The following is a 13,553-nucleotide window of genomic DNA, read 5'->3' on the forward strand; positions in this document are numbered from 1 at the left end:
CCTCTCAACTAACCACCTACAACAAGTTTGACAGCTCAGCTTTTCCCCGTGCTCACACGCAAGAGAGCAGCAGCAGCAGACAGCTGACTCTCCTTCTCTGGACTTCTCTCTGCTTCTTCCTCTCAGCTGTTGTCATTGGTTGTTGGCATGTGTGCGTCTCGCGTCTCCTGCTGGATATGAGAAGTTGCATGCGTCCGTAGTTTTGGTCACTTTTCCCTGTTGGATTTTTTTTTTTTTTTTTTTTTTTTTGTTGGGGTGGCGTCGGTGGAGTTTTTTTTTTTATATTTTCTAATTTTTTTTCTTAATCGGGTGTCGCGAGAGGATCTAAATTAAACATGTCGAGGAGCGCGGATGAGGTGAACAAGCTCACTGAAAGTACATACAAGGTGGGTACTGGTGGGAAAACAACACGAGAGACAAAAACCCTCCATCTATGAAAACCTGCATGTGTGTCCACCACTAACACACCTTCCGGCTGTGGTTCAACTTTCCGGTCACGTTTACCAGCTGAAGGGGTTTTTAACAGCTGGTTGAATATTAAACTGTTCACTGATAGAGCAGGCAAAGATTGAGTGAAGCCTAAACTCAACCTGGAATGTGTTTACCTTCTTTATTTGGCTAATAATATAGCCGAATATACATCTGATGATAATATGTTATGTGTAATAAATGAGGGTTGCTGTAAAACGACATATTTGAACGTTCAGGTTGTTTTGTGTGCTGTGTCAGTACAGACAGACTGCAGTGTTGAAACAGTTGACATGAACAGATCTGACTTGGAGCGGCTTTAACAGACTATTACTGAGTTTGACTGACTGGTTTTGAAGAAAGTAGATCCACTCTGAGAGTTCCATTTCCTCATTAAAGTGCTTCCTCGGTTGATCAGCATCATGTGAAGTGCTCTGTAGTCTACTCTGGCATCTGTGCCATCCAGTAATCAAGCTGAGTTTATTTTCTAAAGTTAAGTGGATGCTTTGAATGTGAATTGCTTTTACTTGCTTTGAGCTGTTGGAAAGTGTCCCTCAAAACATAATCAGTTGCTTTTTATGGAGCAGTAGTTGGTTTCATTGGAGTTAATAGAGAAATCTGACCAATAAGTAAAAAGATTATGCATTAATGGATGTGAGCCAAATATCTACGGCAGTCCTCGACCAAAATAAGTTGATTTAATCGACAGATCTGTCAAATCTTGAGTTTCTCCACAAAGAATCAAACAGAAGCACCACTTTGCACCTTGTGATTATCAAAGATGTGTCTTGGAAATAAGTCATTCAGCATGAAAAGCAGCATAAAACAATGACTAATCGACTAAAGACATCAAATTTGACCTAGAACACAACAACCGACTAAGAGAGCGCAGCCCTGCACAAGTCCCACCATGAGCTTTGACTTATTACACTGTGTAGCCAGTCTGCAAACTCCACAGGTGGCAAAGTGAAGGTGGTGGGAGGGGTGTTGCACATATAAAGAGGCTGGAGGGGGGGGCTGAATTATTTTTCTCACAAGCATTTAGCTTTCTTGAGTAGTTACCCGCTGGCCTCCTCTCAAGACAGCCCCCACAGCTCCTCGGTGTGATGAAATGCAGGAAAAAGGCTCCGGGTTTAATAATTTAGCTGGCTGACTGAGTTGTGTGGTAAGATTATACAGCGAGCTCCTCGGCAGCCGTCACCTCTGGCTCGCTGCTATAATCAACAGTGGCTGTGTGTTTACTTGATTGGTGCAGTGGAAAATCGTGAGGCCTAAAAGGTTTTTGTGTACATATTTCAGGATTTCTGATATGAGAGGATCAAAGGTGCCTTTTCCTTTTTCTATGGATGGACGGCTGGTGTGTCACTTATTGACAAAGGTCTGAATCAGCAGTGGGGGAGAAACGGTGTTTGCCAAGTGTGTCTTTAGGTGGATTTCCAAAGTTGAATCATATCCTGGATTCTGTTCTTGGGTGTGAACCTAAACTAAGACATTATCATTATGTGTGACATGGAGAAAGAGCAGCTCGATAATTACCGGGATAAGTCTAAGACGTGATGACTGATGATAGTTCCACGCTCTGGCATTTATCAGGGCTGGTTGTTCTTTTTGTAAAAACACAAAAGGGTTTGTCGGAAAAATCTTCTTTTCTTCTAATGTTTCCACTGTGTCGTTTCCTGTCTTTGTCATTCTTTTATTCTTCCTCATTCTTTTGTTTTTGAAGTGTTGCCGTTCGCTCGTCAAAGCTCCGTGTCATTTTCCTCGTAATTTTTTGCCGAAAGGTCATATGTCACAGCGCCTGTGTTAATGAACAGTCAACAGGGTTTAACATGGCCGCGTGCATTTGGTTACCCACCACCTTATTCACATGTGATGTCACACATCCGTCAGGTTGGACTATCACCCACCTGCTGAGTCAGCAGCGTTACAAAAAACATAACAATTCAAACCTTGTGACTAACTGTCTCTCCTTTGTGTCTCCACCCACCCAGACTGTGATGGACCAGTTCAACCCAGGACTGAGGAATCTGGTCAACCTGGGCAAGAACTATGAGAAATCAGTGGCTGGTGAGCATGTGACTACGTTATCAATCATTCACAGTGACTCAGAGTTTAGAAAAACAAATGCTTGTAACTAGAAGGTTGAGAGGAGAATAGAGGCTTTTTTTTTGGGGGGGGGGGGGGGGGTCGAGGTATACCTTTATAGAGAATATTTAGGTTGTTGTTTAATGGTCTTCAACATGCATTAGGGAGCCGATATAACATTAATTGTCATTTTATCGTTTTCCCAGCAATGATCCTGGCAGGAAAGTTGTATTTTGATGCAATGTCTAAGATTGGGGAGACTGCTGCAGTGTCTCCTGTCTCCAGAGAATTAGGTAAGTGTCCACGTTGCCCCCGTCCTCTGGGTCTCTACAGCTACTGTAGGACATCTACAGAGTGTGGAGATAGTTCCTGCTTACCTGAAGCAGCTGTTTGTCTCACTTAGGACCCCCGAGGCGTTTAACGTTGGTTTCCAGGGGTGCATTCATACAGAGTAGGTTTAGTACTGAGGTTATTTTCTGGATAATTTCTTCTACATCAGACATCAACAGTTTCTCATTCTACCCTTTTAATAAATGTTAGTGTTTTTATAGCAGTGCCTCACAATCAACAGAAATAAAAATCAATGAGGTAAACGGTAATAAACGCAAGATAAAGCATGGTTATATAAACATCATATAAATATCACCAGTCATTGTTTTACATCGCTGACAGCTTGAGCTCATCTTGCAGGTAAGCAAATTTCCAGAAAGTTCTGATAGCCAAACCTGGGTCACCTTTTTCTTCAGCCTGGACAGAGAGGAGCCTGCAATGGGGACCTCACGGCTGTCTCATTAAGAAACAATTATCTGATATACAGCACAGCGAGAGATCCAAAGAGTTCAACTTAATCTACAAAAACCCCAATCGCTTTTACAGACGTAGTCGTTCTGTTAAAGGCGTCGCTGCATGAGTGAATGATTCGACCTGTTTTTTCACTGTCGAGATACACAAGCCAGTGGGCGCTGTAGCTTGAACACAGCAGCAGTTCATCTTTGATCATTGCCAGCGTCGTGCTTGGGATCGATGTACGTGCGGTGAGCTTAATGCACTGTAGCATAGGATTTGTTTGTTTCTAACCAACTCCCCCAGGCTTCAGTTCCCACAAGCTCATTTGTAGTCCAAAGATGTGTCTGGCCTCCTAACTCGCTGTCACTAGTGGCACACTTTGATGTAACCACGGTATGTCTCTCAGCTCCCCTGCTGATTAGGAGCAAAACTGCTAATTAAATGCAGCACAATGGGAAGAGCCACCTGGTGTTGCTCTGGTGTCCTGCCACGCTTAAAGTGATACTCTACCCCAAAAAACCTTTCCCGAAGACTTGAAGGATAACAATTTGTGATGTCTTCCTTAATGAAGAAATGTGGCTGGTCAGATTAATTTAATGTTGGCCGCAACAGACTCTAATGGTGACAAGTTTTTTTAATTGTGCAAAACAGTGTGATTATAACTCCACATGTCAGCTTCCCTTCCCTCCTTCTGTTCAGCATGTTGGAAACAGAAATAATGTCCGCTACATGTAAACATAAGGACATGACAGAAACACCAAGGTGTGTCATCTGTAGGTGATAGTATGAACTCAGTTTGCAGTCCAGCTTTCAGTCACTGAGAATCAAACCGGCACGTCATGACACCGTGCCATCTATTTTAAAGCTGACAAAGGCTTGACACTGCTGGATTTCCCTGTATGCAAACATTGCTGTAAGAGGGCCTTTTTTTTTTTTTTTTAGAGCAGTTTACAGTAAACTAGGTCCTCTTGCAACCTCTTGGATTATGCTTCCTGTAATAGGAAGTGAAGAGGAAATGAGTGGAGGGATATAAACAAAAGCTGGATATTATCAGTGTCCATCTCAGAGTTTAAAAAAACAATTACCACCTGTTTGAAGATAAAAAAATAAACGCATAAATTCCCCCTTTTTTTGAAAACTAGAAATGATACGTCTGAGGGATGACATAGATACGCCATTAGCATTATAAAACAGTTTTAATGTTAGGTGAAGTCACACTCAGCCCCCTCTAATCCCTGTATTACAGAGACGGACAGAGAGAGGCACATGGTCTCATGGCAGATCAGTTTGGTCTGACTTGTTATGGGGGATTCTGTAGAGCAGGGGGTGATTAAATACACACCACAGACTAATGAGCCGGCCCTTTAATGCATTGTAACTAGAGTCTGCGCTACACGTCTCTATAACCAGCCGGGATGGCTGACCGGTAAATTAGTTTTTCAAGGCAACAATAAGAATCATAAGAAAGCAGAATTTCCCTCTAGAAACATGAGTGTGTATCACAAAGAATAGAAACGTCTCTTCACCTGGTGAGCTCGTGGATGTAGTGAAGCTGCCCCGTCAGAAACCTGAGCTCCAGCGACGGGTAGCCAACCAGAAACCAGATACTCTTGAGAGGCATTGGAGGACCGGTGCACCTCGTCCTCCTACCTTCTTCCTCTAATTCCTTTAGTCTCCCTCCTCCTCCTCCTCCTCCTCTGCCAGAGTTCAAATGTCAACAGCTCATTCATTCAAGCACCCGGGCATCTCAATTGTTTCCTTCTCTGGTCAAACCAGGAACAGGAATTAAGATCTGAAGCACCTGGATGTTTGTATTTGAGGTGAACCGAAGTGTCACCTGAAGCTGGAACATAAAATATGCTGTTGGTTTCCTCAGATCATATTTGACAAGGACCCTACAACTGTTGCCAAAAAAAAATCCCTGAAGAGTATTTAACAGCCTGTGAGACGCCATGACCGTGCAGCATTTTGTTATCCGCAGGGAATGGAATCCCATCCAATCTTGTCCTTTTTACAGCAGCAAAGGCTTTGCAGGCGCTTCATAGACACACACACTCACACACACACACGCTCGCGCCATCCTTTGATGGTCCTGGCCCGATCAGCTGGCACCAGGCCCACTTTACATAATCCAAGCATGTTTGCATGGTGTGTCAGGTGGCTCTCTCCCATGCCAGGATTATTTTGCCCACAGCCAAAAACAGGAGGAACTGTGGGCCGCTGTGCGTGCTTCCAGCAAAATGTTGTTTACAAAATCAGCTCAAAGTAGAGAGGAGGTTTCTCTCTGTTCTGCACACGTTCAGTTCTGTTCATTTCACTCACACACTTTCTTAATTTGACTTTATTTATTCTACTTCATCTCTGCTCCACCGTAGCCACGGAGCTCATGGCTCAGGAACGGAGTTGATAACATTTCTTCAACGTTTAATCTGTTAAAATTCAGTCATGAAGAATGCATTCACAATGACGAGGCTCACAGAAGAGCATGACCCTGTTCATCACAGAATCATAGCATTTTCTCTCCTCTTTGTCTCATATGTCAGAACATGACACATGTTTTTGCATGATTTCACCAGAGGCAAGGTAAAAACCACTAAGTAGTGTTCAATGACATGACCTACAATGCTTTAGAGGACAAGAGCACATGTACTGTAGCTGTTCTGTTGTCTTTCACATAACTCCAGGAACCATTATAGCCACAGTTTGGTCTCTAACCAAAGACCTCTTTGCAGTTTTCACATTTGCGTACTGTCTGGCTCATAACATAACATCCGAGCGAAAAAAGTTCAACTTTAGGCACTTATTAACTTGCCGAATTGTCAGATGCTACCCTCTGTGTTTGAGGAGCAGCTGTCCGCCCTGTAATGTCGAATGTAAAACCGCTCCACGAAACACAGTGAGTGCAGCTGGGACCCGTTTACAGCCTGAGCAAACAGGTCTGGAGGCAGCCAGCCCGTCTGGACTGTGCGGGTTTATCTCGGCTTGGTTTTGTTAGCTAATGGCGGCGGATTGCTCCCGGTGTAATCCACATCATGACACACTTTTGCCGTCACACCTTGCTCGAGCGAGAACACCTGTTGCTTGGCAACGTATTGCACAGGCCGTGACAACAATAAACAAATGAGTGTGAACTGCTGGAAAAAGAAAAAAAGCGACTGTTGATTCCTGTGACGTTACTGTAGTTTGTGTCGGTGACATTACACGTTTGCATTGCATTCATTATTCAGATATGTGGATGACTCACAACGTTTGGCTCCAACTAATAAACCTGTCTGTCAGGTATTTGACTCTATACCACACCTAGTGACATTTGTAAGATTACATTGTTCCAATTGAAAGATAAGGAAACTTTAAGGTCAGGCGTTCAGTCCTAGTTAGCCTGAACATGTTAGTGCCTGGTTTGCTTCTAAAACAGCGTCCTGAGTAATGTGGTGACCCTTTCTCTCAGACAACGAGCCAGAATTCTCCACTTCAGTATTACTTACATACAGCAAACTTTCCAGTTTCATTCCATTGTTCAAATATCATTCACAGCCTGATTTATTGAACGGTTTATTCCTAAAAAAAATGTCAAAATATTTTCTGATTTATGTTTTGGTAAAAACGATAACGTTTGACCCTAATATTTTAACAAAACGAAACAAGAATTCTTAACCTGGCTTTATCCAATGTTCAGATTTAGATTAGCTAATATATAAGATAATGCCTAATATGCATATTTAAAAATAGAATTTCAGAAAACTTGTAATAGAAAAAAATCGATTGTCTTAATGTAAGTAATCAACTGGCGAGGTGTCATTGTGATAACTATGATATGAAACGTTAATCTTATTCACCCGTGGTATCTCCCCTCAGGGCAGATTCACTGATCTGTTTAGCTGATCTGTTGGCCTTTTATCTGTCGAGCTGTTCGAGCTGCGCTGAGAGAAAGAGCCAGGTCTCCACAATGCAAGGTGGGGCGGTGAGAGACAGAGAGAGCAACGGCTGTGTTTACATGCTGATGAATGGACTCGACACAGTGATGCATCAGACTGGCAGCCTATTGAACAGCAGTCAGGGATTTGCGTTGTAAATTTTAACACGTCAGAACGCTGTTGACAGAAAGGAAACATGATTTTTTTTTTTTTTCTTAGTTCCACTGTAGGAAGTGGAACCTTTTTAAGAAAATACTTACTGTAAAGGCACAAGGACAGCTGTTCCCTTTTATTCATCTTTAGAAAGGTGAGCTTTGTGTGGACTCCTTTTCACACGTACATATTGGTCTACAGCATCTACAAACATGGAAATATTGAATGACCAGAGTATTATTTATTCACCGAGCCAACACCTCCCTCTGTGATGGCCCGGGTCTGCTATTTATATACATATGAGCTAGTTTATGTGCTCTGAAACAGAAGCCACTGTATCTGTGCAGAGGAAAATGTGGCTTTAACAAACAGCTCAAGGTTGCATCACTCTCTACAGCACAGCTGTACTTGTTGGCTACTGAAGATTTTTTATTTTTTATTTTTTTTTATCGTGACATTTGCTCACTGCACACAGAAAATAAACTCCTATGGGAAAAGCTCAGTGCGGGAAAAAAGACAAAACATCCGGTATCAAGTTTCCATTCTGAACATTTGCATCCTGTTTTTATATCTAGACGTCCCACGATCCCGCGGTAGAGAGCCAGTGGTCAACTGTAGTTTGAACAGCAAGCGTGAGACTCAAAGGACCTTATAGGAGCGATTTAGTTGTTGTTAGTATTTAGTTGTTGCTTAACTCATAAGTAGTTGTTTGATTATTCTAGATGTTTGCTTATTTTAGATTCAACATTCTTATGTATTTGGATCTTTTTTTTTTTTTTTTTTTTTTTTCTTTGCAAATTTGTTCCGGTTCGTTATTAACTTGTTTAGTATATTTATTTTTTGCTTAATTATTTAATTTTGTCTTGTTTGTGGATTAGGAGGTAACACTGAGCACCTACTGTTATATATGTAAGTAGGCAGGTACAGGACCAGTATGCACAGAGGAGGGCCTTACTATAAGAGAGGCAGCGATAGCCAAGATTTCTTTGTTGTATCATTTGCTTGCTTGAGAAATAAATCACAAGAAACGCAGAAACTTTGCTTGGACTCTGGACCCTTTTACATGCGTGTACCACCTACCTGTGGTACGTCAGTGGCCCTTTGACTTCTTCTGACAAATGGCCGCTACTGACGATCATCCAAATGATTTGCTGACGTCCAAAGTTACTGCCAAATATCAGCTGCCGTAGCGTTGCTGATTCTCCAGCATTCTTTCTCTTCAAAGTGACCCTCCATCTGTGCCAAGACAAGTTAGCAGAATCGTTGGCCCACACACATCTTTGCAAACACACACATTGTTCCTTCATGTCTTCTGAGGGGTGTTAAAAAAGGGTGTTTGTCAAGGGACCAAACACTCTCTCACACACAAACACACACACACACATACATACATACAGAGGCCTTTTCAATCTGGAAGAAGCACTACCCAGGCCACAGACAATATGTTAACAGCAGACACAAAGCATGAAGGCCATCTGGTTTAGAGCTGATAATGCTGCAAAGCAATAACACGTGTGTCATTATTTAGTGGTTTTGGAAAAGGCAACTAGTTTGTAATGTATTTATTTGTTTGTTTTCATTAACAAATTAAGATTCAATTATATTTTTCAGTGTTTTTATGATCACTGAAGGTGTGTACTGTACCGGCCAGGTCATCAAGAAATATAATTATAATTTTCCACATAGTGCTCTATAATCCTAATTTGATTGCCTTTGTGAGCAACATGCAATAACAGAAGGTTGTGTTTTGTGGCTGCCTGCCATCTGAGCTCTTTTTGATTAGCCAAAGCAGTAGGTGGTCCAGTTTTTCTGGTCCGGCCACATTTATTTATTTTACTTTCATCCCAGCGATGGAAATCCTTTGGTAACATCTGTAGCCGGTGACATTTGATGGCTTTTGAGGTTGAAAATGATGCACATCCTTTCTCAGCGATAAACTGTATATATTGTGTATACATTGTGTTTATTGTCATCGTACACATTTGTCACTGTCAAAGCAAACAACAACAAACAATGAGATCACTGCCAGCCTGTCCATCTTCTGACGTGTGTGTGTGTGTGTGTATATTTATGTATAATCAGTATATATATCTCTTCCTCCTGCCCTCTGCTCTCTGTGTGACAGGTGTAGTGCTCATGGACATCTCAGAGGTCCACAGGAAGGTTCATCTTGAGCTGGAAGAAAATGTGAGTGATAGATGTGCTTTTGCGCTTGCGCACATTCTTCCTGAAAATTCCTGTGTAACCTAAGTTCTCAGTAACTGCGTTGCCTCCCCCAAACGCACTTTTGTCAACCACTCTCTGAAACTGTTTCTCAGTATATCTAGACAACTGCAAGCAAAGCCTCAATTCACTGAGCACCATTCAGTGGTACACACAGTCAGCCAGGGGCTTTCTCTCTCCTCACTGCTTCCCCTCCCTCTCCACCGACGTTAACTTGGATAGGTATAACACAAAGAGGTTAGATGAGGAAACAACAGGTTTGGGTTGTAGGAGCACCTGTTGGTTTCCTACCTTGCTGGGAACAGGGGGACAGGCCTCAACATGCCCCTGGAAAGCACCAGCTGGAGCTGCTACAATCTGTTGCAGCCTAATTTATGTTGTTAGCACGCTCACAATAGAGTAGAGCTGCAAACACTGATTCTTTTTCATTATTAATTCATCTTTTAGCTCAAGTCAAAAGCTCAAATCTTTGATTTAAGTGTGCAGATATCTATTCTACCTGTTGTTTTTCTACAACAAATTCGTTGCTATGAGTTGCTGAGTCCGTGTTATGATAGAAATGAAGGTCAGATGCTCATTAGACGTTCCCAGAGCCCAAGGTTGCATCTTCCAGTTGTTTATTTTGTCACAACAAAAGTTAAAAACTCAAAAGGTTTGTGATGACAGAATGCTGCAGAATGTCACATTGGAGAAGCTGTAACATACAAATGTTTGACATTTTCATTTGATACATGACTGAAACAATTAAACTGGTTGTTGTTGTTGTGTCAGTCCACTAATCGTGACATAGTTTCATCTTTATACCACAACAATTGGTTACATTTGCATTGCTAATGGAGCCTTTTAGATCTTGAAATTTGAAAATAACCTGTTAAATCTGAACTTTGGGGGCAGAAAAGTTGCGAGGCACTCCTCTGAGAATCAGTGAGTGGGATGGCTTGTTAATGGTCTCCAGCTGGTGAGTCACAGCGTCAATTCAGGTCGGAGAATGATGGAGGAAAAACCTTTCACAGACTTCGATGAGGGTGTGTGTTGTGTCTCCGGGGTCTTCTGTGTGTGTTCAGTAATGGGGTCGTCCAAGTCTTCGGTCCGCCCCATGTGGGCGCCGCCGCTGCATCGCATCGAGGCTGTGGCGACATAAGCACTTTGGCACCCTCACACTAACGGGAGAGCGTTCGAGAGAAAGGGAGAGAAGTCTGTGGGCATTCCCACGCTTTGTTTCTGACTCATTCATAAGCGCAACCTTGGACTCGGCTGTAACCCCCGCACGTTCGCACAGATACTCTCTAAAACGATCGCTCTCCATTTCTCTCTTTGAGACTTGCCATGTGTTCTCTTTTTTTCTGACAGCAAAAGCTGAAAAAACTGCAGCACTTCATCCTCCCATCAAGTTTATAATCACCAGTTTGTCTTCTTCTCCTCTCCTCTCTTTGGTCCTTCCTCCTCCTCCTCCTCACCTGAAGTTTAAGAGGTTCCACAAGGAGATAATATCCGAGCTGGAGAGAAAGACTGACATGGATGTCAAATACATGACAGTAAGTAGTTTCTGTGCACGTGCATATTTTGTTTGAGTGTGTGTCCACCCCCACCCTCACGCTGCCATACAAAAGTATGTTTTGTTATGTTTTTGACATGTCTAACACTTGATTATCAATAGTTGTGACCATGAACAGGATGAGCAGGTAGATGGATGGAAAACTCAATGAAATGAGGGTTTCGTTTACACTCAAACACTCCTGGGCAGCAAATCAGTACTATAATTTTCTGTCATTATGACTGCAGGCATAGCAATTACTTTATGCCCTAATGGGAGTTATTACTGCAACACATCACAGAAGGAAAAACAAGCTCATATTTTCCAGCAGCATCACAAAGTCAAAACGTATTGCCGTTATTACGGTCTAATGTTAAATTTGTATCTTCGCCAAATGGCAGATGGAACCAACTTAACACTAAGAGACGTAATGTGTTTCAGAAATGGTTTATTCTATAATAGTATAATAGAAAAGTGCAAACTCGCTCTTGATTTCTGCCACCTGACGGGGCGAATATCTGGTCAGCGTTCCTGCACTCACATGTATTTCCTCTTTCCTCCGCTGCAGGCCACGTTTAAGAGGTACCAGATTGAGCATAAGATAAAGCAGGACTTTCTGGAGAGATCCCAGTCTGACCTGAAGAAGCTGAGGAGGAAGAGCCAAGGCAAGAACGCCAACAAGTACGAGAGCAAGGAGAGCGAGGTGAGATAGACGTACGCGCACAGACGGACACGTGACACATCGCACACATATGAACATATGTGTGCAGACATAATTACACAGAAAACACATTCATTTACGGACCCCGACACACGAGACGCACCGCGTCAAAGACAGTGTAACAGTAGTTGGGGACGATGTGCGAAGCGTCTGTCTGTGCAGTCATGCAGGAGAAAATCTGTTTGTTGTTGGCTTCTTTTGTCCGCTCCACGAATACACCCGCATGCTCACTGATGAGAGGAAAGACACACGTGCACAAAACAAGCAACCAAACGAGGAGGGGCGTTAAACATTTGACTAGAGTTGCTGGATATGAACTACTGTACAATCCAAACACTTATTTGCATAAGCGCTGCACCGGCTCCACACCCAATGGCTGCCAGTGTGTGAAGTAGATGTTCCCTTGATGCATTAAAAGACAAGCCTATCGTCTAATAGTTGTCACAATTCTGTTTGTAATACGAATCACTGGTGATCCATTTTAGAAATGAAGTAACTGATTTTTGTCATTTGTTACCTCAGGTGTTTTACCTGCAACAATTAATCTCTGAGGAATGTGAAGTCTTTACAGTCAGTTGAAGTTGTTACATGGTGCCGCTGCCACCACGCCCCAACAGTGACTCTGTAGACTGAGTTTAATGTCAAAGCTGCGACCACGGCGGCCTCAGATCTTACTCGCACACATCACCGATCATCGATCCAGTCAGGCAGCCTGTCAAGTGTGTGTGTGTGTGTGTGTGTGTGTGTGTGTGCGCGTGCGTGCGTGTGTGCGTGTGTGTTTAAGGGTTTGTGTAGTCTGTCAACACGGTCTACCTCTCCCTAGCCTGGCTAATGTAATGGTCTCTTTCTCCAGTTATGTAAACTTGGATTGCAGAGCTGTCACTTTTGGTGTAAGCATGCTTTGAACTAGACCTGAAGGGATTAGTCAGTGAATCACTTATTATGATTTAGAAAGGGTCATTTTTAAAGCATTAATATCAAAAAATACTAAAGTTCACTAGTTCCAGCTTCTTAGATGGATTTACTGCTTTTCTTTGCTATATATCATAGTAAACTGTTTTCTTTTGGTCAGACAACACAACTGAACATGAACACATTATCACAATTGTTATTTATGTTATAGGCTAAATGATGCTCTTTTTCCCCACTATATCTCTATCGCGCCTTCAATGTCTTCCGTTTCCTCTTTCCTTCTCGCCTCTCCTCTCTCCCTCACCGTCACCCCCCACAAAAGCCATGAGTCAGTGTGTTCGCTCGCTGCTGTGCTCACTTATCTGATTCAAGGCCAGGTATTAGGATTTAGCGGCAGACACAGACGGGCCGGACGGACAGACACGGTGTCGGGGCTTAGAGGCAGGAGTTTACAGCGGCCGAGGATTCACCAGGAGACACCAAAAACACTTCAAAGCCAAGAAACGACCTCTCTGAAATCAGAGACAGACAGGTTTTTGTTTTTTTTAAAGAAAGGAAGAGCGCTGACAAAACTGTCAAACAATTGATAAAAGGTTTTACCCTCTGTACGTAAGATAAACCAAGATCTAGATGGAAAGTGTGATTTACGTTTTTGAAGAAATGTTTGTTTTATCTCTCTGTTGCCGCCCTACCTATAGTAAGACATTGTTTGTGTGTGTGTGTGTGTGTGTGTGTGTGTGTGTGTGTGTGTGTGTGT

General features: G+C 42.6%; 1 protein-coding gene across 2 annotated transcripts in view; it reads left to right on the top strand.

Annotated features, from left to right (window-relative positions):
- The window catches only part of baiap2l1b (BAR/IMD domain containing adaptor protein 2 like 1b), a 25,860-nt gene continuing 12,307 nt past the window's right edge, over nucleotides 1-13,553 (top strand). Inside the window, exons 1-6 of one of the 2 annotated variants that reach the window (XM_031872139.1) lie at nucleotides 1-386; nucleotides 2,460-2,535; nucleotides 2,760-2,846; nucleotides 9,532-9,593; nucleotides 11,093-11,164; nucleotides 11,732-11,866. In XM_031872139.1, the coding sequence (XP_031727999.1) occupies nucleotides 336-386; nucleotides 2,460-2,535; nucleotides 2,760-2,846; nucleotides 9,532-9,593; nucleotides 11,093-11,164; nucleotides 11,732-11,866 (483 nt within the window). In that variant the 5' untranslated portion in view covers nucleotides 1-335. The other variant, XM_031872140.1, reaches the window with a different exon arrangement.

Source organism: Anarrhichthys ocellatus, unplaced genomic scaffold (assembly GCF_004355925.1).
Source record: "Anarrhichthys ocellatus isolate YVR2014 unplaced genomic scaffold, GSC_Weel_1.0 scaffold62, whole genome shotgun sequence".
Lineage (NCBI taxonomy): Eukaryota > Metazoa > Chordata > Actinopteri > Perciformes > Anarhichadidae > Anarrhichthys > Anarrhichthys ocellatus.